The sequence below is a fragment of the Parasteatoda tepidariorum genome, chromosome 1, assembly GCF_982258835.1.
Source record: "Parasteatoda tepidariorum strain Cologne lab strain chromosome 1, Ptep-v5.0, whole genome shotgun sequence".
Taxonomy (NCBI): Eukaryota; Metazoa; Arthropoda; class Arachnida; order Araneae; family Theridiidae; genus Parasteatoda; species Parasteatoda tepidariorum.
In genome coordinates this window covers 4216137-4239248 of record NC_141755.1, presented here as the reverse complement: position 1 = coordinate 4239248, position 23112 = coordinate 4216137, and the positions used below count along the sequence as shown (strand labels likewise).

General features: G+C 27.9%; 1 protein-coding gene across 2 annotated transcripts in view; it reads right to left on the bottom strand.

Moving 5' to 3' along the window:
• LOC107441195 (rab GTPase-activating protein 1) overlaps positions 1-23112 on the bottom strand; it is a 71992-nt gene that overhangs the window by 23494 nt on the left and 25386 nt on the right. For both annotated transcript variants that reach the window (XM_016054361.4, XM_087158450.1), the window contains 10 exons: positions 20187-20343; positions 17449-17647; positions 11828-12017; positions 9691-9864; positions 8329-8447; positions 8186-8252; positions 6752-6860; positions 3747-3913; positions 3170-3338; positions 1179-1423 (listed from right to left, as the gene is read on the bottom strand). In XM_016054361.4, coding sequence (XP_015909847.3) covers positions 1179-1423; positions 3170-3338; positions 3747-3913; positions 6752-6860; positions 8186-8252; positions 8329-8447; positions 9691-9864; positions 11828-12017; positions 17449-17647; positions 20187-20343 — 1596 coding nt within the window. The remainder of the gene's footprint in view (positions 1-1178; positions 1424-3169; positions 3339-3746; positions 3914-6751; positions 6861-8185; positions 8253-8328; positions 8448-9690; positions 9865-11827; positions 12018-17448; positions 17648-20186; positions 20344-23112) is intronic.

The following is a 23112-nucleotide window of genomic DNA, read 5'->3' as shown; positions in this document are numbered from 1 at the left end:
AATCGCCCCATTTAATCATTTTTTTATTGTCGCCAAATTATTTTTTCAAAAATAATTCATTTTAGTTTTTCTCAGCTTCTAATAAATAAAAACAGTTGAAACTTTAGATTTTTGTATTGAAAAATATGTAGATTATTATGGTATAAAAAAATTCATACCTTATAATTCAAAATTTTTTCATCCTCAATTTAATTAAATAATAAAAATAATTAATAATTACTAAAAATTATTTTTTTCATGAAATTATCTTTGGGTAAATGAGTTTTATGAGTGGGCGCAATTTTCTTCAAATTGCTTCATTAGTTTTGAAAATATGACTAAAAACGTAAAAAGTGAAATTAACATTAACGGGTACGAACTTTGGATCGCTCTCCTGACCAAACTATGGGGACCATATTTCCCAGATTGCGGCTACCCCCTATATTTTGAAGCTTAGAAATCCAAATATGTAAAAAAAAATACATGTTTATTCAGAGAAAGTACGTTTTTGTGTCTGATTTCGTAACTTAATTAATAGTTAGCACTAATTAATTAGCATATTTGAGGTCACCCCCGGGAACCATTAAGATCGACGCTTAGATCGTGAAAATCCGATCATTAGAACAAAAGTTATTCAGGGTGATATCTTTTTTTTTTTGCGGACTGTACAAACACCACTATACATTTAATAGCTGACTGATATGAAATTTGTGTTTGATTTAAAGTAACTTTCAAAGTGTTGACTTTGCTTCTTTGTAGATAAGCACAGAAAGCAAGTTCAGAAAATAGAATTAACGTTATTTTACTGTAATCCAAACCAACAATCTATGATATTGAATCAGACCAAAATTTTTTGTATATTTGCATGGTAGTGGAAAATTAATTACTTATTACATAAAGGATAAAGTAGGTTGAACTCCGACCCACCCCAGGGGGGTATACGGAGATTTTATTACATATTACAATAAAAACCAATCGCATTTAAATGATTAAATATGCAGTCAAAAGATATCTAAAAATTAGATAGCAGAAAAAAAATTATATGCATCTTTATAGAAAGTATAATTGGAAAAAAAAAAACATTAAAAAATTTAAAATTGTAGATCCAAGCTGTTTCTAAGGAAATACTTTTCAACCCTCGGAAGTAAAATTTTTATCAAACATATAAATATTCCACGAATAAAATACTAGAATCTAACCTTATTGATAAGAGATTTGTATGTTTCTATCAAATCTCTCTGATCATGACACCCAGCAAGAAGCTGCCAAACTTCACCACGAAGAGCTTCCGGAATACCCCTTCGTACGAGACTAGTGAGTGATTTTGGTCTGAGAGATAAGTTTTGTCGCCATTTCAAAAGAACTTCTGACCAACCTTCAAGCTGGGTTCTTGTACAGTCTTTGCTTACTCCACCAGTGCCACTCAATAAAGGTTCATCATTGTCTAATGAATAAATTTTGAGTTGAACAAAAATGTATGCATATAATTTAATAGTAAACAAGAGTTATTTAATTTGTAACATTTGAGTATTTGAAATTTTGATTGGATTTAGAGAAAGTAGAAAAATACATTTTGGGAAATTTATATCAAATTCTTCATGACTCAGCAAATAGGCAAAATTGGGAGAATATTTCTCCCCTATACATTATTCCCTTATCTATTAACATGGAAAAACCGGTTTTGCTATGTAGTTGATGTCAGATACACTACAGGTTAAAATATGATTTTTTACGTGCAAAACCGTCAGTGGGTTAAAAAACTTTCAAAATAAACTTGTGATTTTCATCATCAATCATACATGCAAATACTTATCATAGTTATTAAAATATACTGCAAACAGAATTTGCAACATTTCATAACGAATTTTTTAAGACTGTAGTTAACCAAGTATATTATGTCAGATACACTGCTGAAAAGTTCCTTTTTTTAACATTTAATAAAAAATATTTAATATTTCAAGATATTGATGAAATTCAAAGCATACTTTAAAAAGTTAAGATTTATTTATACAGAGAATAAAATAAAATCAATCTTGGCTAAATTAAATAACTGATAATTATATCTATTCATTTGAAGATTTAAAAAAATCAATTTAGACTAAACAATTAATAATTAATACTAACTCAATTTAAAATTTTCAATGAAACACCTACTTCAAATTAATATCAAAATCTGATTGATAAATATTGAATTGAACAAATTGATAAATATGCATAAATAAAACACAATAACTATTAAAATTAAATCATCATAAAATATGATATTTTAAACTGGGAAAAAAAATTTATTGTCCATGACATTTTGATCTTTAAATAAAAAGTAAAAAAACATTATTTATGCAATGAAAATAAAATTAAGGAGATAATTTACTTAAAACAATTTAAGTTTAAGTTAATAAAAAAATTAGAAGATTTCAAATTAAACTTGAATGAATAAAAAAAAATATAAAAAATAGTAAGAATAACATTGGAAAACAATTACCTTTTTGTTTCTGTTGCATGAGATTTTTTTTAACAGATCTTAGATCCTTTTGTATAGCTGATACGCAATCTGCAATCCGTTTCTCTCATCCAGCAAGTTTTTTTTAATATTTTCAGTCAATTTTTTCACCAAAATGAATAAGTTTAAAAACGTTACACAGAATAGGGGTCGAGCAAATGTTGCGACAAACTTTTAGGGAAGTTTGGGCACATCAAGATTAGAATTGATTGCGTAGGAAACAAAGCCCGGAAATGTCCTCCGACTTGGCTAGGGGCCATTCTCTATTATAACCGGTTCAGAAGCACAGGAAGAAACAGTTCATAATAGGGAATGGCCCCTAGCAGCGAATGACAACAGTTCCAATCACGGGTTTCTATGCAAATTTAGTCCTGAAGATGTCTCTTAACTTCCCTAAAAGTTAGTCATAGTATTTACGTGACCTGTTATATATAATATTTTTAAACTTGCATCTTCTGACAAAAAATAGATTTAAAATGTCAATTTAAAAAATTAGTAGTTTTAGGAGCAAAACTAATTTCAGATTTGAAATATCCACACCCGAATGAGTCTAGATCAAATATTTGTATAAATGCAACAAAAAATTTGTTCTCCAGTATAATTAATCAAAAACAACTTAGTAAAATATTTCGTTAAAGTAAAAATTTGAAGAGAAAAGAAAAAGAATTATGTTTGAAATAAAATACTTACCAGAAACTGAATCAGGCTCATCAGGACTAGATGGTGTAGTAATATTAAGTGACTTAGTGACTGTGTTTAAGAAATTTAAATTGAGTGAGGCTTTTTTATTTTGCAGTTTAGATGAACTAGTAACACCAACCACTTGTAAGGTATACTCTCCAGTTTGATCTTCATCCACCTATATGTGTTGAAAGAGTACTATGACACACAGATAGGAACTGCATATCAACAAATACAGTTTTTAGAATAGTATTTTACATTTTAATTTCAATTTTAAAAGGTGTTTCTCAACATTTATGGTCCTTTCACTACTATACCACGAATTACAGAATACCACGAATTACAGAATACCACGAATTACAGAATTACAAACTTCTTGAACATGTTTGTGATCCTCATTTTTTAACATAAGTATTAAAAAGTATGCAGTCATCAATTACTTAACTACAAATTACAGGACTAAAAACTTTTAATTTATTTATAAACTGATTAACTCATTTATCTGAGACTTATTAATTTAGAGCTGCCTGAGTTTAAATTAGTTCTGCATAAAACATGAAAGTAAACATAAAAGAATGATATTTACTTCTCTCAGTTTCAAGTAAAACTGTTCGTAAAGAGTCTTTTTAGAAAAGTACCAAAAACGCTCAGTGGGTGGGAATATTTTAGCTTTTGTTTCAATCACAAACCTGACAGGTTCTTGAATACCACAAATCACTAGATCAGCTGCTACTGTCATATACACTCTAGTATCTGAAAAACAACATTTAAAAGTGATCAAGCAAATACATGATACCAAAATACATAAATCTTAAATAACAGGCAAATAAAAGATGTCAATATACACTGTTGGACAATTGCTAAGGACGGATAACACTATCATCCATAGCAACCATAAAATTAAAGGAAGCAAAATGTGGAAAATTAGAATAAGTGCGGGATATAGTAAGAAGAGGTATGCGTATGCAAATTTTTTTTCCACGTCTGTTCATCACGTGATTGCGCTGATAAGAGCTTTAAAGGTTTTGACGCGTGTGGAGAGTTGTTGTTTCAAGTCAAAGTTTTACAGGAAAGATTTAGTTGACGAACTTGAAATTTTCGGCATGTCTTCCCGATATCACTTAGATGATTTTAAGTGTGGCCGAATTATTGGAAAGATCGAAGAAGGGCGAAAAATAACAGATGTTGCCAGGGAGTTCGACATCGCTCATAGCGTTGTTTCACGGCTGTGGAAATCATTCAAAACTACTGGAATGTGCAGTAGGCGGCACGGGGGAGGTCGTGTTAGAAGTACGACGCCTGCAGAAGACAGATACATCGCCCTATCAGCAAAAAGGAACAGGCGCACCACAGCTCAGCAGGTGGCAAATCAGTTTCTTGCTGCCACAGGAAAGCAGATCTCCCGAAAAACTGTTTCCAGACGTTTGAGGGGAGGAGGACTATACGCCCGAAGACCTGTTGTGTGTGTCCCATTGACCAGACAGCACCGTACTGCCCGTTTGCAATGGTGTCGTGAGCATCACAATTGGACTGGACAGGACTGGGCATGCGTATTATTCTCAGATGAGAGTAGGTTCCGTCTGTCATCGGATTGTAGACGCCAACTGATCTGGCGCGAGAGTGGTACTGGTTATCGTCCAGAAAATATCCAGGAAAGGGATCGATATACGACATGCAGTGTCATGGTGTGGGCCGGCATCATGATCAATGGCCGCACGCGCCTACATGTGGTTGAGAATGGGACTATGACGGGCCAACGATACATTGATGAAGTTTTACCTCCTCATGTTCGTCTTTTCCGTGGTGCTGTCGGTGATAAATTTATTTTTATGGACGACAACGCAACATGTCATCGAACACTTGCTGTTCAGGATTGTCTAGACAGCGAGGGTATTCAGCGCCTCGTATGGCCATATCGTTCTCCAGATCTAAACCCCATTGAAAATGTTTGGGATGCTTTGGGGAGGCAACTTGCTGGTCGAAACTATCCTCCGACAAACAAGAACATCCTCATCCGTGCACTGACAGAGGAATGGGATAAATTGCCTCAACAGCTGCTGGATAATGTTGTGCAAAGTATGATACGGCGTGTAGAATGTTGCATCACACTACATGGAGGACATATCCCGTACTGACACCTTTCTTCAAGTTGCCTGCTGACATTTCGATGCATTGTTCCATTTTTCCGTACGCAGCATCAAATGAACATTTTCTTTCTTTCAGATGTTTCATAGCTTTTGTACTTTCCAGAACAATGAATATTCTTTATTCTAATGTCTGAACAGTGTGGCAACTATATTTTATCCTACTAGACCATATGTCTCGCTTAATGTTATGCTACATTGCAATTTGTGATCCGTCCTTAGCAATTGTCCAGCAGTGTATTAATATTACCCATAATGAAATGTTTTTTCGACATTTCAATAATAGAAATGGAAGATAGTAACATTTTCTCATCTAGATTATTTCAAAAATGGGGAAAACACTCACTTTTTATTCATGATTTTTTTTCAATATGTTGATTGTCGGTATATTGATAGTTATTGCCGCACTCACTGAAGCAAAGATTTAATGTTAGAGCACAACTCTTCCCTTGCGAATGCGTGACCAACTAATTACTAAGATGTCGCTCCATATTCTGCCCTTATAACTGATAGGTTCTTGTGCATTTTCAGCAAAATGAGATATCCAGCAAAAGTGTTAAAATATTATAAGTTTTTCCTTTATTGTCCTTCTATTCTTAGTTACGATTTTCTATAAATAAACTAATTCAATTTTTGACTGAACAGTTTTTCTTTTATTTTCCATTAAATAATAAATAAACCTTCAAAAAAGGATTAACTAGCTGCAAAAGTAAAAAATAAGTATATGTTCTCTACTTATGTAATTGACCAATCTCTAATCAGTAATTGCTCCAAAAAAAAAGTTTGTTTAATGGCATGGAAAAAACAATGAAAAAGGATGTCATGTTAAAGGTAAAAAAAAAAAGATTTAAGAGATAGTCATCAGAGTTAAATGGTCATTATATCAAGCTTTATCATAAATATTCTGAAAGCTAATTTTATCTCTGTAAATAACTGAAACTGTTAAATGACATTTAATTGAATGACTTTAAGGTATATTTTAATCATAAAGCAAGAAATGAAACAGCCATTAATTTTCTAATATTAAGTATATGATTTCCTTTCAGAGAAATCAAGCATTTCATTTCCTGATTTATGTTCGTAAACCTTCCCCTAACATATCAGTTTGGTAGGGTTGTCCAAGTCACACTCAGGCTACATATTCTTGGGTATCTAACAATACATACAAACAAACTTTTATGAAGAAAAAATTCATCGTTTAAAAAATAAGAAAATTCATTCATTATGAATAAATTTTTTCAAAACACATCAACACTATATTAACACCATTTTTTTTTAATATGATGCATAACTTACTGTATTGAAATTATATCTATATAAACCAAAAGTAAGAACTATAATAAACCATTGTAAAAACAAATTGAATAATAGATTTAAATTTATGAGGTTACAATGTTAAATGAAACAACTTAAGCGTCAAATCAAAAATATATGAAAGTTTTTAAACCTTTTGGTGTCTCTGTGTTAAGAATCTCAAACGCAGGTTCATTTGGATCCCATAATCCAGAGATAGTGTACAAAGATTTCTCTCCTATTGATGGTTTATTAAATGATACCTAAAAACATACAACTGTATCACAAATTGTATCACAATAAAAAAAATTAAGAAACATAAAACAGCAAATAACAATACAGTAAACCCAAGTTTATTTAATCTGCTGAGTAAAATGAAGAAAAACATAATGTATGAAAGATTAAAAATAAAATAAACATTGATGGCAATAGCATTTACAGTATTTTTCTCTTTAATTTTCCTATTGTGTTTCAATATCAGGTGAATGATGTCATTTTAATGTTCTTTTTCAATGTAATTCTTTAAATTACACAAGCATTAGACAAGTTAACTTATAAATTACACAAGCAAATTGTGATTACTTTATCATGTCTACACTATAACTTTTCATGTAAAGTAAGACATTTGAACAACATATAGGTTATGCCAATACAGATACTTTTCATTGCCATCATATCCCTTTGGTGACCCTTTCATAGATATTTCTTTCTGAGGCTCTAGTTACAAATAAAAATATATTCTATAAATAAAAATATATTAATTATAAAATTATATTAACTATAAAAACATATTAATTATAAAAATATATTACCTATAAAAACATATTAATTATAAAAATATATTAATAACACAAAACAGACTGACAGTTACTAGAAAATATGCTAAATTTTTGGAATAATATTTGTTCTAAAACATAAAATCCAAAAGTAGTAGTTTGAATTTTTTTCCCCATTCATTCTCAAAATTTTACCAACTATTGATTTAGTATGTAAAAAAAAAATTCCATCATGAATTACTGTTTCTCTTAGATTTAAATAAATACTAATTTGAAAAGTTATTGTTTGAAATTTTTTTTTCTTTAATGCAAAACTGGACAGATTGGTCTGATATTGTATTTCATAAGCAAAATTAATTAAAATGCTAACTACAATATTTTTCACTTATTTTTCCTAAATTAACACAAAATAGTGAATGAAATAAAAATATGTTGAATGAAAATTCTGCATCAAAGTGATTATTCAGCATATTTTTGTAAGTGCTATTAAGACTCAAAGTGCTAAAATTTCTGAATTTTATAAATTATTGACACAATCCACAATATCTCGACCAATCCACAATATATTTTATTTGTGAAACCAATAACTATTTTTAACACACTATGATGTTTGAGTATGTATTTCAACTGATATTTCTTAGGACACATATGAATGAGTGAATTTTTATTTGTTTTAAAATATAACTGATTCCTCACAATAGGAAAATTTACAATAAAAAAGTTTATAAAACATTTCAAGGCTGTATTTAATTAAAGGATGAACTTTTAATTTATAAACAGCTAACAATGTCACACTTATGAGCCATTCTTACCATCTCTATTAGCTGCATGTCACTGTTACGCACATTCCTTCCTGGAGAGATTAACAGACCGAAGCACCTAAAAATTAATGTTGGAATAATTACAGATCATAACAAAAAACTAATAAATAAAGATTGACACAAGAAAAACCCACCTTTCAATAATGAGTTCTTTATTATCAGAAACTTGCTGAACTGTCAGAGTGACACTCTTTTCAAGTTTACTACGTAATTTAAAATAATCTTTATCCTTAGGGCAGGATGAATAACCACCCTTTAACAAAAAATAATAAGTACTTATATTTGTAAGTTGTGAATGAAAAAGTACTTACAACTAATAATATGATATACATATAAGAAAAAGTTGCAAAGGCAAATTCAAATTAGTTATAAGTTAACAAAGTTATTTATCAGGCTCAAAATGCAAGAATAAACAGGGGTGAATAATGGTAGGTACAAGATTAAGCAAATATGCATACATAAATGAAATGGCATTTACTTTATTTGTAACTTGGAACTGAATAAAAAAAGAAATTATGTATTAAATGTCATCAGACTAAACTAATAACTGACGTAATATGAAGATTGGTTACACACACCCTCACAACAATAGTTCAATTTTCCTGTTGATAAACAATAAATTTATCATTTCTCTGTCAACACAGCAATGAAATCATAAAATCTGTAACCTACATACCTTATTCTTCATGAATTAACTATGAGGGAGTTCAGTAATTATAAGTGTTACAATTATTTTTTAATTAAAGAATTATAATTTGGAGTGTTGATTACAAAGCTAATTTGGCAGTAATAATTTCATTTCAAAATAAATATGTTTTAATTTTTAAATTTTTATATGAAGTTGTTTTTAATGTCAGTTTAAAATTATTATTACTGAAATATTAATTATTTTTAGATGTGAAGATTCTATAGTAATTTTCAAGTATGTAAAATATTTAAAAAAAATTAAATAAGAGTTAAGAGAATATTATTATTCCCATGGTCTACTTATTTTTAAAATATGAATATAGCAATATAAGAAATTTTTTAAATGATAGTGTAATAGATGTGTTAATTGAGAATATTACTTTTGAAACAGTGTTTAAATCTTGAAAAGTAGATTTGTGTGCTATATAAAAAACAGATATAACAAAGATAATACTTCTTTGATAAAGAATTTCTTAATTATTTTAAGAACAATTTTTAATCTAATGATTAGGTTATAAAAATATTTAAAATAACTTCTTTAACCGTTAACAATGCAGAAATCTCAATTCTAATTCTTATATCCAATCTCTCATGAATCTCTATCTCTAATTACTTTCAGAACTGCTTATAACAATTATTATTTTATCTGAAAATTATAAAATTTAGTATAATCTTTAATCATAAAATGTTGAAATCCTAACATACTGGTTAACTTTAATTACTAATGTAATCACAATAAGCTTAGATTTAAGAGGAATTTTAATGAACTAATTAAATTAGAAAAGAAAAACAATTAAAAATATACCTACCCTAGAGTCATCCTCTCTAAATTCTAAGGTGCCTTCAAATATATAAGTGTATAAAGTGGAATTATTTAAAGGATCACTTGAGTTCTTTTCTATGCTAAATGATTCTGACTTAGGAAGGAGTAATTTGGGAACTTTTTTTACAGCTGAAGCAAAGCATTGCATGATTTTTGGTACCTGAATGAAATGTGTAACAATAATAAGGATTTCAAAAAAAAAAGAAAAAAAAAAGGATAGCATATTTTAATAACATATTTCAAACGTATTTTTCAATGTAAAAGGAAGGGTAAGAATTGAATTTGAAAACAGTTAATGAATGGGAAACTAACGCAGAATAAAGCATATTTTCTGATACAGGAATTATATTTTATCTTACAATAAACAGTGTAATTTTATAAAGTTAATCTATTTTTATAATAAATTTAAAATATGATTTTGACATCTTAAAGACGGAATAGAGAAACAAATAATGAACCAGTTTGATCTTATTTTACATTGCGAAATTGCAAGATTGAGGAACTACTATCTTTTTGAAGCTGCAGCAAAAGGGATGCATTTATTTTTGGTACAATGCAAACATATTTAAATGACAACACAGAGGGTGTTTTTAAAACGTTAGAATGGTTAAAACATTTTCTTTAACTAAAAGACAAAGAGAAAAAAAACTGATGGTTTTAAAACTGATAACATTTAAAAATATAAAATTTTTAAGATAATCTCACACTTTGAAATCTTAAATTAAGGAACCTTACTTAAAACAATTAGGAGATTGAAAGCCATCCTTTAAGTTACTAGATTTGAACATTCAAACGTTGATAAAAATAGCCATATATTTGAAACTTTAGTTTCCTAAAATATAAAGCAATATAAAAAGTGAAAAAATGTATAAGCACCGAGCAAGAAAATAAGTTGGTGTGAGAAGTTAAGACGTTGAAGAACTGTAGAAAAATGAATTATCTCATGTGAAAGGAAGTGAGTGAACTCAATGAAGAAGTCAACTCATTAAATCATCAGAATCTTATAATGTGAGAAATTTATATTTATACAATTTACTCATTTGTACTGCAATAAAAAAAATGCAAAGCTGAATGTGAAATTTTGCCTAATAACTTCTACTAACTGACTTTAATATACCTAATAACTTTTTTGCATTTATAAAACATTAAAATTTTTTTTTAAAAAACTTAATTACCAAATTTAGAGATAATCAGCAAAATTTTCTTTTTAAAACATTATGTGTCATGCATGCGTTTATTTTAACTAAAGTAAAAATAAGTCTATTTTAAACAAATATTGCATTCATTAAGCATGAAAAAGAATTTTTTTCTTTACTTAATTCAATAACTTACTTTAAATTTGTTTGTTTTGTGAAAGACGACTTCATGAATTGAAAAAAAAAAAATTCTTTATCTATGAAAATTAAGTGGTAATAAAGAAAACTTTTTCACTATCTAAGAATTCGACAATGGAATATTTTTCTTCCATAAATCACTTGCTTAATGATTAACTTGAGAGGACAAACGGATTTGCTAGGCAGGGAAGCCACTCTGCTTAAAATAGTTGATTTATAAATTAATTCCTTAGTATGATAAATTAATAAAAGTTGCTATTTATTTCACTAACTCACTATTAAAATTACTTTGTTTTATAAAAAAAATAATCATTATGGTTTTTTTAAAGAAATACTAAATGCAAAATTTCAAAAAAAAAACGTCGCAAAGGAAAAAAAAATTATTAAACCTCATATTCATAAAGCATGAATAAAAGTATTACTTGATTCATTGAATAATTTTTTTTAATATTATTTTGCTTTATTGGAGAGAGCATTAACATGATTGTTAAAAAAATAATAATAAACTACAAACAATTAATAAAACTAACAATATAAATAAGTTATTGTAAGTTGTGCAAAATTTATAAAACAATAAGTTAACAAGAAAAAAAACTTTAACTAAAAAACTGTTACCATATGTTCCATTCATTGAGCATTAACAAAGAGTGCTACATTTTAAGTTTTGTTGTGCTTTATCTAAAGTAAAATATTATACAGATTATCAGAGTGGATTATAAAAAATATTACCCACTAGAATCATTTTAATACTATTGCAATACTATGCAAGATAAAATAGACAAGACTTACTGCTTCAGGGATTTCACAACGAAAGACATGGCATTGAAAAATTGTTGATTCTGGTATTGTTCCTAAACTACATTTGTGCACCAAAGATAAGCAATTTGAATCTTTAGAGCGTATTTCTCCAGCAAGTGGGGTAACAATTTGTAGAATTGGGAAACTTGCTATTTCATTAGAAGAGCTAGGTTCATACAAGCTAAAAGAAAAGAAGAAAAAATCAAATTTGTATAAAAATAATATTATAAAAGTAGTATACTTCTAATTCTGATTATCTGTAAAATCAGGTGATTTAGTAACAATGGATAAGTGATTTTCAAGGATAATGCAGAAAAAAGTTTAGAAACAGTCAACAATTTTTGTTAATTTATTGTAAATAGAAACTCTTATAAAAAAATATATTGCAGAAATAAGAATTAGTATGGATGGTGTTTTCCGTAGAAATGTAAACAATAACAATCTCGAGCTGTATGCCTGCTCTAGTTCCAGGTTAGAAAGTTTGCAGCTGCTTACAGCATGTTATTCTGCGAGGCGATATTTTCAAACGGATAGTTATGTTTTCAATAAAAGAAATAAATTAGATAATTTCTGAGCACAAATCTGCCATATTTCATAAGATATTAATGTTATTATGTAATTCTGGTGAGTTTGAAGTGAAAATTTGTCTTAGTTATTTAGAGATATGTTGTTAAAAAAGGTGACATACTAGACTTTGAATAACTCGCTTTTTTGGCAGTCTTGATATGGCCTCTTTCCATAAGTTTACTACTGTTTGTTCTTGTTACAAGCTGTGCACCATCTTACGTTAGTGTTAACACTTTTAGCATTGTAAACACAAGTAATAAGTAATCAAATACATTGTTTGCAAGAATCTCAAAACACAATGATGCCAAATGGTTTTAAAATAAAACGGAAACAGTAACCCGGAAATTTAGGCGGTACCGAGCTTGCAGGGTTCCCTAGTGTAAAAAACACCATCCATTGAGTATAATATTTCATTGTTATTAAAGTGGTTTACATTAAATTTCTATGTCTGTAGAATCAGGTAATTTAACAACCATGAATGGACAAGCGCAATATAGGTCAAAAATTTAGTGTAGGGCAGAACAACAAAATATAGTGGAAATAAGAATGAAGATTAATTATACTATTATTCCACACAAACAAAATTCTATCCACTCAAGATAAATCTGCCCAAGATTTCATACTAGAGCAGGCCCTAAATTCATTGTTTAGGCAAATTTTACATGCTAATTTTTAGCATTGAAAAAAGTAAAAGTGCCTTTTAACTTAGCATTACTTAAAAGATATTGCTATGCTTTAACCTTTTATAAGGCCAGGGTAAGTATACTTACCACCAAATTTGTTAATTTTTAATTGTTGATGGGAAGCTATTTTCCTACTTATGCTTTGATTCAGAAAATGCCCCATTGTTAATAAAACTTTTTTTTTATTTATCTCTAATTTTTTTTATCTTTATTGTTATTTTTAAACATAATAAAATCTATTAAGGCACTTTGTTTTGCAAATTATTTTAAATAATAGTTTGTAAATAGTGAAAAGTTTGAAAGCAAATTTTAATGTATTAAAATACATTAAAATTTGCTTTCAATTATTTATATATTTATTACATAAAATGAGAAGATATAAATTTTTTTCTAGGAGTTTGAACTAAGAAAGGCATCCATGAGAAGTTCATTGTCAAAAAGTTATTTAACTGGATCCCATTCAAACACTTATAAAGAACAATAAAGCAGGGCCGCAACTATAGCGGGGCAGTTGAGGCATTGCCTTTAGGCTCTGACAAAAAAATTATAAAGAAAGAACTGCTGAAAAGAAATTTTTCAATTTGTAGTCATAAAATTAGATCCCTCTACCCTTGAAATAGAAAGAAAAGAGAAGATTCTTTCTTCCCCAGAAGAGCAATAATGCTGACCAGAGAGGGGTGTAAAAGGTCAAAGGCATTCAGTATAAATTACGTCAGCCTGTTGTAGTTCACAGTTGCTTCATTGATCTATGAGTTTGACCACTAAAAAAGAATACTGTGTGTTATTTTTTAGTTATGTATTATTATGAATTATATATGTCATGTTATTAGTATGTATTATAAATGTATTCATATGTTTATTAAATAAAATAATACATTATGTTTATGTATTATTATATTTACAAATGTTGTGAATGAGATTTTTTCCCTTTGAAGTCCTTCCAGGAAAATCATTTGACAGCCCATTGACCATTATCCATGTGATGCCATTTCTAGTTTCTCAAAAGAATATATATATTTCCTTTTATGAGGGGGGAGAATTTGCAAAAAAAGCATTGTACCTAATTTTTGTTAGCTTGATCCGAGCAGCAATGTTTCATTTTGTACAAAAAAATCAAATTTAATATTCAAGCCAAGCTTTGAAAATTTTTCTTAGATGATTGATTGTTAATCAATTTTGTGATAATAGTGACTTATTGATTTCCTGTTTCTAAAATTTAACATCCTTGTTTTTGTTAATTGTTAAGATTTATTGATTACATTAATATTTTTGTTACTAATTATCGTTTTCTTCTATGTTTTTAAAATGTGGCAAACATAAAAACATGAAACAATAATATATTTTGTCTAAAACTGATTCCTTTTTGCAAAATCAATATTGCTCTGTATGTACCTAAATTTGTAAGTTATTTAACTTTTGAACATTTCAAAATTTTTAAACTAATTAGTATATTTTTTTAAAAAATGTTTATATTTTTACGATTTTACTATTTCTTTCTGCCTTCAATAATTTCTTCGATTTATTGTGTTCTTTATGTGTCAAGCTGCAACAAAATTAAAAATCTTAAATCTGCTCCATACATAAAATACTATATTAACTTTTACAGTTAGTGTTGATCTTCATATTCCAAAATTTAATGAGAAATTTAATTACGTTAAAAATTATTAAACAAATTTTAAAATTATTAATTTGTTTTTCTAAACATTTCGTAAAATTTTGTTAGTCTGAATGCTCTAAAACTTCCAGAAAATGAGTAATTTTATATTCTTAATATTTATATTACAAATGCTGTTATTAAACATTTTATTAATTATGATAATGGTTTGTGCTGTTAATTTAGGCAAATTTTTCTGTTTCTCTTCTTTTTTTCTTGTATGTTTAAACAAATTTTTAAAAAATATCAAGCAGTTCCATTTAATTATTTGTGGTTTTTGTTTTCAAAGATTTAGAAGTAATTCAATAAGTAATTTTTGAAATTTTAAAATTGAAAAACTAATTATTCGCAATGGCTTTGGGGTTGAAGCACTGACCTGTCGTTGTGAAGTACGAGGTTTATTGAAGTTCAATGTCCAGATTAATTAATTTGAGATTTTTTATCAATTGTTTTCTCTAATTTTTATCACTGTATATTTAAATTCACCAAGTTGAAACAAAGATTAATACTTCGAAATTGAAATTATTTTGAGAAAAAGTATCCATGGTAGTGATTAAAGAATAATATCCAATTAATGTTTTGCATTAGATAAAATTAAAAATAAAGTGTCAGTGTAAAATGCTAAGTTCTTTAATGTAGTTAAGTTCTTGAATATGGCTGCGTCCATATAAATTTTACCAGATACATTTGTGTAACAATAATAAAATTTTAATACAAAAATCAATCGTTTTTAAGTTCTCTAAAATAGGTTACTTCGAAACTATATATCATGTCGTCAAACATGAATACCTTTTAAAACGATTAAAAAGAAAGTCTCAAATATAACTTTATTTGTTCACGCTATAAACAAAGTATTCTTTGTTTTACAAAATACTTGCAAGTGTAAAACAAATTTTTGGTTACAAAATCTGCTTAAATTTATCAAAAAAATTGTAATCCTTAGAGTCAGATAAAATCTTAATATCTTCAACACTATTAAAAAAAATGTCCTAATGATGAAATATCCGTAAAATAAATCTCTTGTATTTTGAGTACATACTTCGGCAAATTATCTCTGTAATAGTTATATTATTAAATAATATTGGATAATAAAGGGTATTAAAAACTAAATTCATTAAAATATATTTTAATTAATTATTATTTTTGTTGTTTTCAAAACAATGGCAAATTGATATTTAAACTAAAGCCTCTCCAAAAATGTATGTCTCAGGACCCCGAATGGCGAAGTTAAGGTATGGCAAAAAGCCTAAATATTTAAATGGTATGGAGAATATAAAATAAATTACTATTAACTCTTCCTTAGATAACTATTTTATTATTTACATTTTCATTGTTCCTGAAATAAGATTCCATCTTTTCTAATATATATAATTTCTATCATTTCTAATAGCAGGTACTTTCAATTTAGAAACGGTTTTCTTTTTATTATTTTCTTTGAGTGAGATTGTCTTTCATTTTCTGCTACTAAAATATCTTTAAACTTATTTTTAATCCATAAAGTTTGCTTAACCTTCTCGAGAGTATTGCCTAAGGAAAATAAATTTGAATAAACTAAAAAAAAATTAATTCTGATTAATCTGAATCATTAGCATATAATGTTCAAGATTTTAGTTTTATTTTTGAAAACAAATAAACAAAATTACTTCTGATAATAAACTATATGAAACTATATTCTTTAAAACTTTGTTTTTAAATATTTTAGTAATGTCAAGAAATTTGCATTACTCAAAAATGGGGAATTCATATAATAGAATTGTAACATTTAACTACTAATTTTGTAATTATTAAATGGTTTAAGGCATTACAAACTAAGAGCTGTTTAAATTTAAACAATGTGCAACTAAATTTTGGGGCTTTTAAGTGATGTAACTACAAACAACTCTAACTTTTTGAAGATTTCAAGCCACACAAATTTTATTGCATTATTTTTTAGCATTTACTATAGCAGCAAGTTTTCGGTGGTATAATAGGTTTAAAGATAGACAAATATTACAAAGCAGCTCCTGGTTGCTAGTCAATGTTTGCATTAGCACTCAATTTTGTTGCTTAATAATTATTTTAAAGATAACATGTGATTATATATATGACTAACAATTTAACACTGAATGCATTTTTAAAAAAAATTATACTATAAAAAACTATACTATTAAAAATGCTTGCCTTAAAGCAAAAATTGTACTAGTATGTATGTTTGTTAAAAAAGCAATTTATCAGTTATTACATATTTTTGACAAAACTTTTAACTGTATGGCATAAAATAATTGATGTACTTAAATAAAATTTTGCAAAACGTTCCAATATCAATGAACAGAGCATTCCAAACAAATCAAAAATCAAGCTCTTGTTGTAATAAAGTCTATAAATATAATATAGATGAAGCATAATAGAAAAAAAACTTCAATGCAATATCTTGACAACTGAACAAAAGAGTATGAGAATTAGAAAAATGTTTTTATAAAAATACGACATAAACATACAAATAATTGCATTCACTCAAGATTTTCAACCAAAATTGTCTTAATATCACTAACAAAAATTACTTTTAAATACTAATCTGAAGACAAATTGCATTATGCTGTGTTCATTTTTGAATTATAAAGATTGTTTATAGCTTATTATTAGAAGAGAACTTAGGCAATACTGACAGTACAATTTTATTTTCAATCTATTTAAAATGGAAGACAAAAGAGAAAAACATTTTAACTTACATAATGTATCCTTCAGAGTTAATAGGCAGAGACAAGGATATATTAAGGGCTTTTGATGAATTCTCATTCAATATTGCCATATTCTTGCGAATTTCTGCTTCGTTTTTCGGATCATTCACTGCAGCACTTCCCAAGTATGTAATGCGATCAAAAACAGTATATTCCCCATCTGCTAATGTCACGGATATTGACATCAAATCTAAACAAATCAGAATAATTTCAATACATTGTGACAAGATACATATTGATTAAAAAGAACACTCAAATTATGAAGCGTAACTTTTTTTTAGCAAGAACCATAAGCAATGAACATTAGAGACAACTTTAATTAATAACAGTTCCTTGTTTGCAAAAAAACACATCAGTTTCTCATGAGTAATCACAATAACTTTAAAATTAGGAAGAAAATTTCTGCAATAGGAAGTCTGCAGAATTTGTATCATATAATAATTTGCATATGCAAATATTACATCTAGCTAACTTTAAAACAATTTACTTATAATTTTTAAGAAATGCATATTAGTAAAATTAGAAACTTGATGTTGCATCTGATGAAAGTGCAATCTTGCAACATTATGCCTGATTACTATGAAAGAGTATTAAAGATAATCGCCTATGTAAAATGAGTATAATTTGGCAAGTAATGTGAATGCATTCAGGGGTCTGTCTAGGTTCTTCTGAGAGGTCCCTATTTCGTGAAAATTTAGACACAATTTGTGAAAAATTATATTTAAAAATCAACACAAAAATATGGTAAAAATATGGATTTATCGTTTCTTAAGGGATACAAAAATAAAATTGTAAGAAAAAGTATTTTGCTAAAATTGAATTTGTGAAACTACCGTTTTTCCTAAAGTTGAATTTATGAAGGTACCGCTAAACGGTAATAAATTCGGCCTGGGCAGACCCCTGGCATTAGAGCACTTGATGCCATTTAAGTGGTTAAAAGTTACTTTACTAATATAAAGAGTGCATAAATTTTCGAACTTAACTAAATATATAAATACATTTTTATGGGAAGGTGCTGGCAGAGTAATGTATATATATTTTTCACTGAAATTTCTTCCTATTTTGTCAAAAAATTAAACATGCAATTAAAAAAAAAATTTGAAAATTTATTAAAAGGAATAAGAAATTATTTAGGTTTTATTTAAATATTACTTTAATACCCAATTGAAAAACAAATTCAATTTTGCATGAAGATAAACAGCATGCTTTCTGAAAACTTTAATAAACAGGGTGCGTAGCCAAATTATTCAACAAAATATATGCACCTTTTAAGCACTTTTCAAGCACTCAAAAAATATTTTTAAGCACTTAAAAAAATATCATAATTAGGCAGAGTTGGAAAGTTTTTGACAATTGACAGTTTTATCTTGTTTTAACCGTCATGTCAAAACAAAAAAAATAGTCTTTTAGCATTGTTTTTGACAATTGTCAAAAATCATGAAATTTTGAAAATTTTAGAACGAGTAGCGTTTTCATACGCTATGGACTGACAATACGCCGAAATAAATTAGGGTTGAATTAATTGTGAAAACGTTGAATAGAACAATGTGAACTGTGTCTTTTTGCATAATTAGTAGAGAAAATCAACATGGTGAAGGAAAGATCTCATTTTGAAAAAGGGGAAATGAAGCACTTTTTAAAAACACCCAATGAAAAAAGCACCTTTAAGGGCTTTTAAAAACGAAAATCGAAAATAAGCACCTTTAAGCACTTTTTAAAAATGCTACGCACCCTGATAAAGCAATTTAAAATAAAGTCATTTTGTTGCACTTCAGTTACGTCACACAAGAGCTACATATTTTTGCGACGGTCTGGGAAATATCCCTAAGAATCACAATTTTGATCCTCTGTAGAGGAGATGACTCCCCCGCTTTGATAGCTCTGACGATCTGCGCGTGAAGACGAGCACTTTAAGGTAAACAGTTTAACGAGGATCAAAACCATGCATACTTGCAAGTTGATCAAAGTTTACACCCACTTGCTCACTAACCACAGCCAGTAAGGCTTCACTGCAGTGTTCTATCAGGAACCATGTCTTTACCATCAGTAAACAGTATGAGTGTGCAATTTCTTATTTATATGTTAGATATATGAAAAAATTATAAATAAAATAGTACAAATTAACAAATGGTAGAAAATAATGATTATGAAACTTTGTAACTGAAAGCCCATGTAGTCATTCTCATACAGACTGATCATTAAATAATAGATGTTTAAAGTCTTGAAGCTAGAAAAAATTTTCTCTGTAATTTTTTTTAAAATCTAAACTAACCTTAAGCGACATGACAGTTAAAGAAAGACATTTTTAAAGTAAACAACAGTTCCAATATCCTAATGTGATTTGGAAAATTAGGATATACGGGCAATAATCTGCAATTGGTTGAGAGCTAAAATATACTAAAAAAAACATATTCTTGTTTGTCGAGTTAACGAGGAGTACAAAAAAAACCTGATACTGGCAGAATCTCAAAATTCTAAGTATGTACTTCTTTTTCATCCTTTATAAATTATTATTAACTATTTAAAGTATCAAACTACAGATATGCAATATTAGTGTTTAATGCCCTTAGATTTTGAGAGCTTTTAAAAAGTATTGTAATCAGACTTGGAATTTTTAAATAATAGTTCAAAAAATACATCTCCCCCCCCCCCATATAGATTTTCAGCAATTTTTCAAATAGATACACCAAAAATTCATTTAAAAAAAAAAATGAATATAAACATTATACCTTCATCCATGGGACTTGGAGAGGTAGTATACATAAGAACATTTTGATCAAAGGGATTCATTCTAGGAAGTCTAGGGTGTTGATGCTCATCAGAGATTATCTCAATGCTGCTACCACTATCAGACTTTTCATTGGGGTGCTCCTCTTTTTCAAGATTCTGCAACAAATTAAAAAGAAAAACTTTTTTTTACATGATCCACACCAAAAATAAAATATTAAGTCTGCAGAGAAAGGGAATTCAAAACAGTCCATTACAAAACTTTAGAACAAATTACAATAGTTGCTTTACAAAAGAAATTTTTATTAAACACTACTGATAATAAGAGTTTGTGAATATGCTTTTTAATGTCGTGAATATGCTAAATTTATTTTATGAGAGCAAAATATACTTTAAACTATTTTCCTTCAAATTCTGAAACCTTTTTAGAAACATTGTCCCCTAATTAGTTTTATGTTATTCTTTTTAAAAAAATTATTACTAAATTATTTTTAGGAAAAAGTTATTTTTCATGAGTTTGTAAACTATTTATGAAATTTTCTGACTTTTTTTTAATATCAGAAAATGTATATAAATTGAACTTTCATTTGAATCATATGTTTTAAGAAATAATTCTATGACTACTATCAAATTTCAATACATCAGTGGTTCCCAACATTATTCGGCCTATCGTTTCTCTCCGGATGATGATTGCCTCCTCCACTAAGCATTGATAATACTGAATTTTGCCGGGTTTTATTTTTTAATTTTCAGGGCTCTGTCTAGGTTTTTATGAGAGGTACCTATTTTGTGAAAATTTAGACATAATTTGTGAAAATTAAAAATATTAAAAAATCAACACAAAAATATGGTAAAGTAAGAAGATATTTTCAAAAATTTTCACTACAAATAAAAATCACTTATGACAGGTAAATTTTTATACATTGTTCCCCTTAGATTCAAAAATGATTTTGCTATTGTAAAATTTAGGGTTTAAAATTATACCTTAAATTAAAAATCTATAAAAATCATTGTCCATTGTTAAACTTCAAGTTGAATTTTTTTTAAAAAAAACAAACAAAAAAACATGCATTTAACAGTACTTGCACTAAAAGTTATTTTCATTATGAGAACATTTCCCACAGGGTCATCTAGAAAAAAGTTTCACAGAGAAAAAAATGTTTCATAAAAAAATAAAGGTCTGTTAGAATAAATTTAGAACATTGTTGGAATGTTTAGAATAATGTTGAAATTTCAATGTCCTGTAAAGTTTACAGAAGGAGCGACTCACCATTTAATTTTTTTAAGAAAAACTCAGCGAAAAAAAAAAGCTCGCTATAATACCGGTTAGGCTACCATACCGCACTATCTGACCAAACACGTGCTACCAACCCGGGAATTATAGTTTCTTAGGGGGATACAAAAACAAAATTTTAAGAGGCGGGGAGGAGAATAGTAGAACTTGTTTTTTTAAAAGCATTTTGTGAAACTACCATTTTTCCTAAAGTTGAATTTGTGATGGTACCGCTAAACGGTAGTCAATTTAACCTGGATAGTCCCCTGTTTTTTCAACAACAAAAAAAAACCCAGATATTTAAAGGAAAATTATTAAAACAAGAGTGCATATTAATTTTTTTAAATTGGAATCTGTGAAAATTGAAAACAATTGATAATTGATATTTTAAATACTCTATTAATCTATCATTCATATTGTACATTGACTGCCTTGTGTTTTCAGCTAGAGCATGAATGTTTGTCAGATCAAGCAAATGTTCGACCTATTTCTTAGTTCTGAGAGGATCTGGAAGATAGATCTCTTTTCAACCCAAAATATGATGAGAAAGTTCAGAAACTTTAATTTTGTATTTACTTATTTTATTTTTTTTAACCCGTAATTCTTTGTCTGGACTATAAACAATCGGTTTTGTATACGTATTCAATTTCGATATTGGATCGCAAAAACTTTCTTCGAACACAAAATCAAAGCACATGCAATTAATTAATTTTCGTAACATGTGTCAACCATTTCGTCGTCACCTCTATTTGACGAAATTTGTTTGAAAATTACTGATCTTTTTTTAAAAATTATTTAATTTTTATGAAACTTTATATTGATTCCTAGCACAAGAATGAGTTTGAAAAAAAAGCTAAAATTAGAAATCCAAAAATGATATGTGCAAAAACACTTTTTAGATAATTAGAAAAATGTTTGAAAATTAAGCAAGAAAAAAGTGTATGTAGGAAGCATTTATCCACAAAATGTTATTAACGTTTTTCTAAAAATATCAATGTGAGAATTTTTTTTATTTATTTAAAATTTGTGAATATGAATATCAATGTGGGATTTTTAAATCACGCGAATACGAATCTCGATGTTTGATTTTAAAATCGCATGAATACAAATTTCAGCATTTGACTTTAAATTTGCGTGAATCCCGTTGTATAATTTCTAAGTCACTTAAACACGAACTTTGGCTTTTTTAAGCGATATATGATAAGAATCGTGAAAATACGAAACACGATGAGTGAATTTGAATCACGTGAATGTGATTTTAAATCGTCTTAGCACAGGTGGGGTGAAGCATGAAAACGAATGATTTTTTATTTCTCGGAAATTTGAAAACGATAAACTTTCTTCAAAAAGGCGGATTTTTTTTTTTTTTAAATTAAATCGAAAAAAAGCAGACTACACTCAACTAGCATGCCTATAAGTCAAATGCAGAAAAGTCGCGGGAAAAGTGCGAAACAAAGAAAACAATTCTTATATCAATCTCTGTCACAAGAGTTAAAATAAGGTAGTAATGATTTTTTTTTCCTTTTTTTTTCTTTTTTTTTTGTAAAACTATAATTATAACAGCGATTGTAAGGAATTTTCAGTGAACAGTTTTCATATATTAAGTACAACTGTCGAAAGCTTTCTATTGTTGTTGTTTTCTTTTTTCTTTTGAA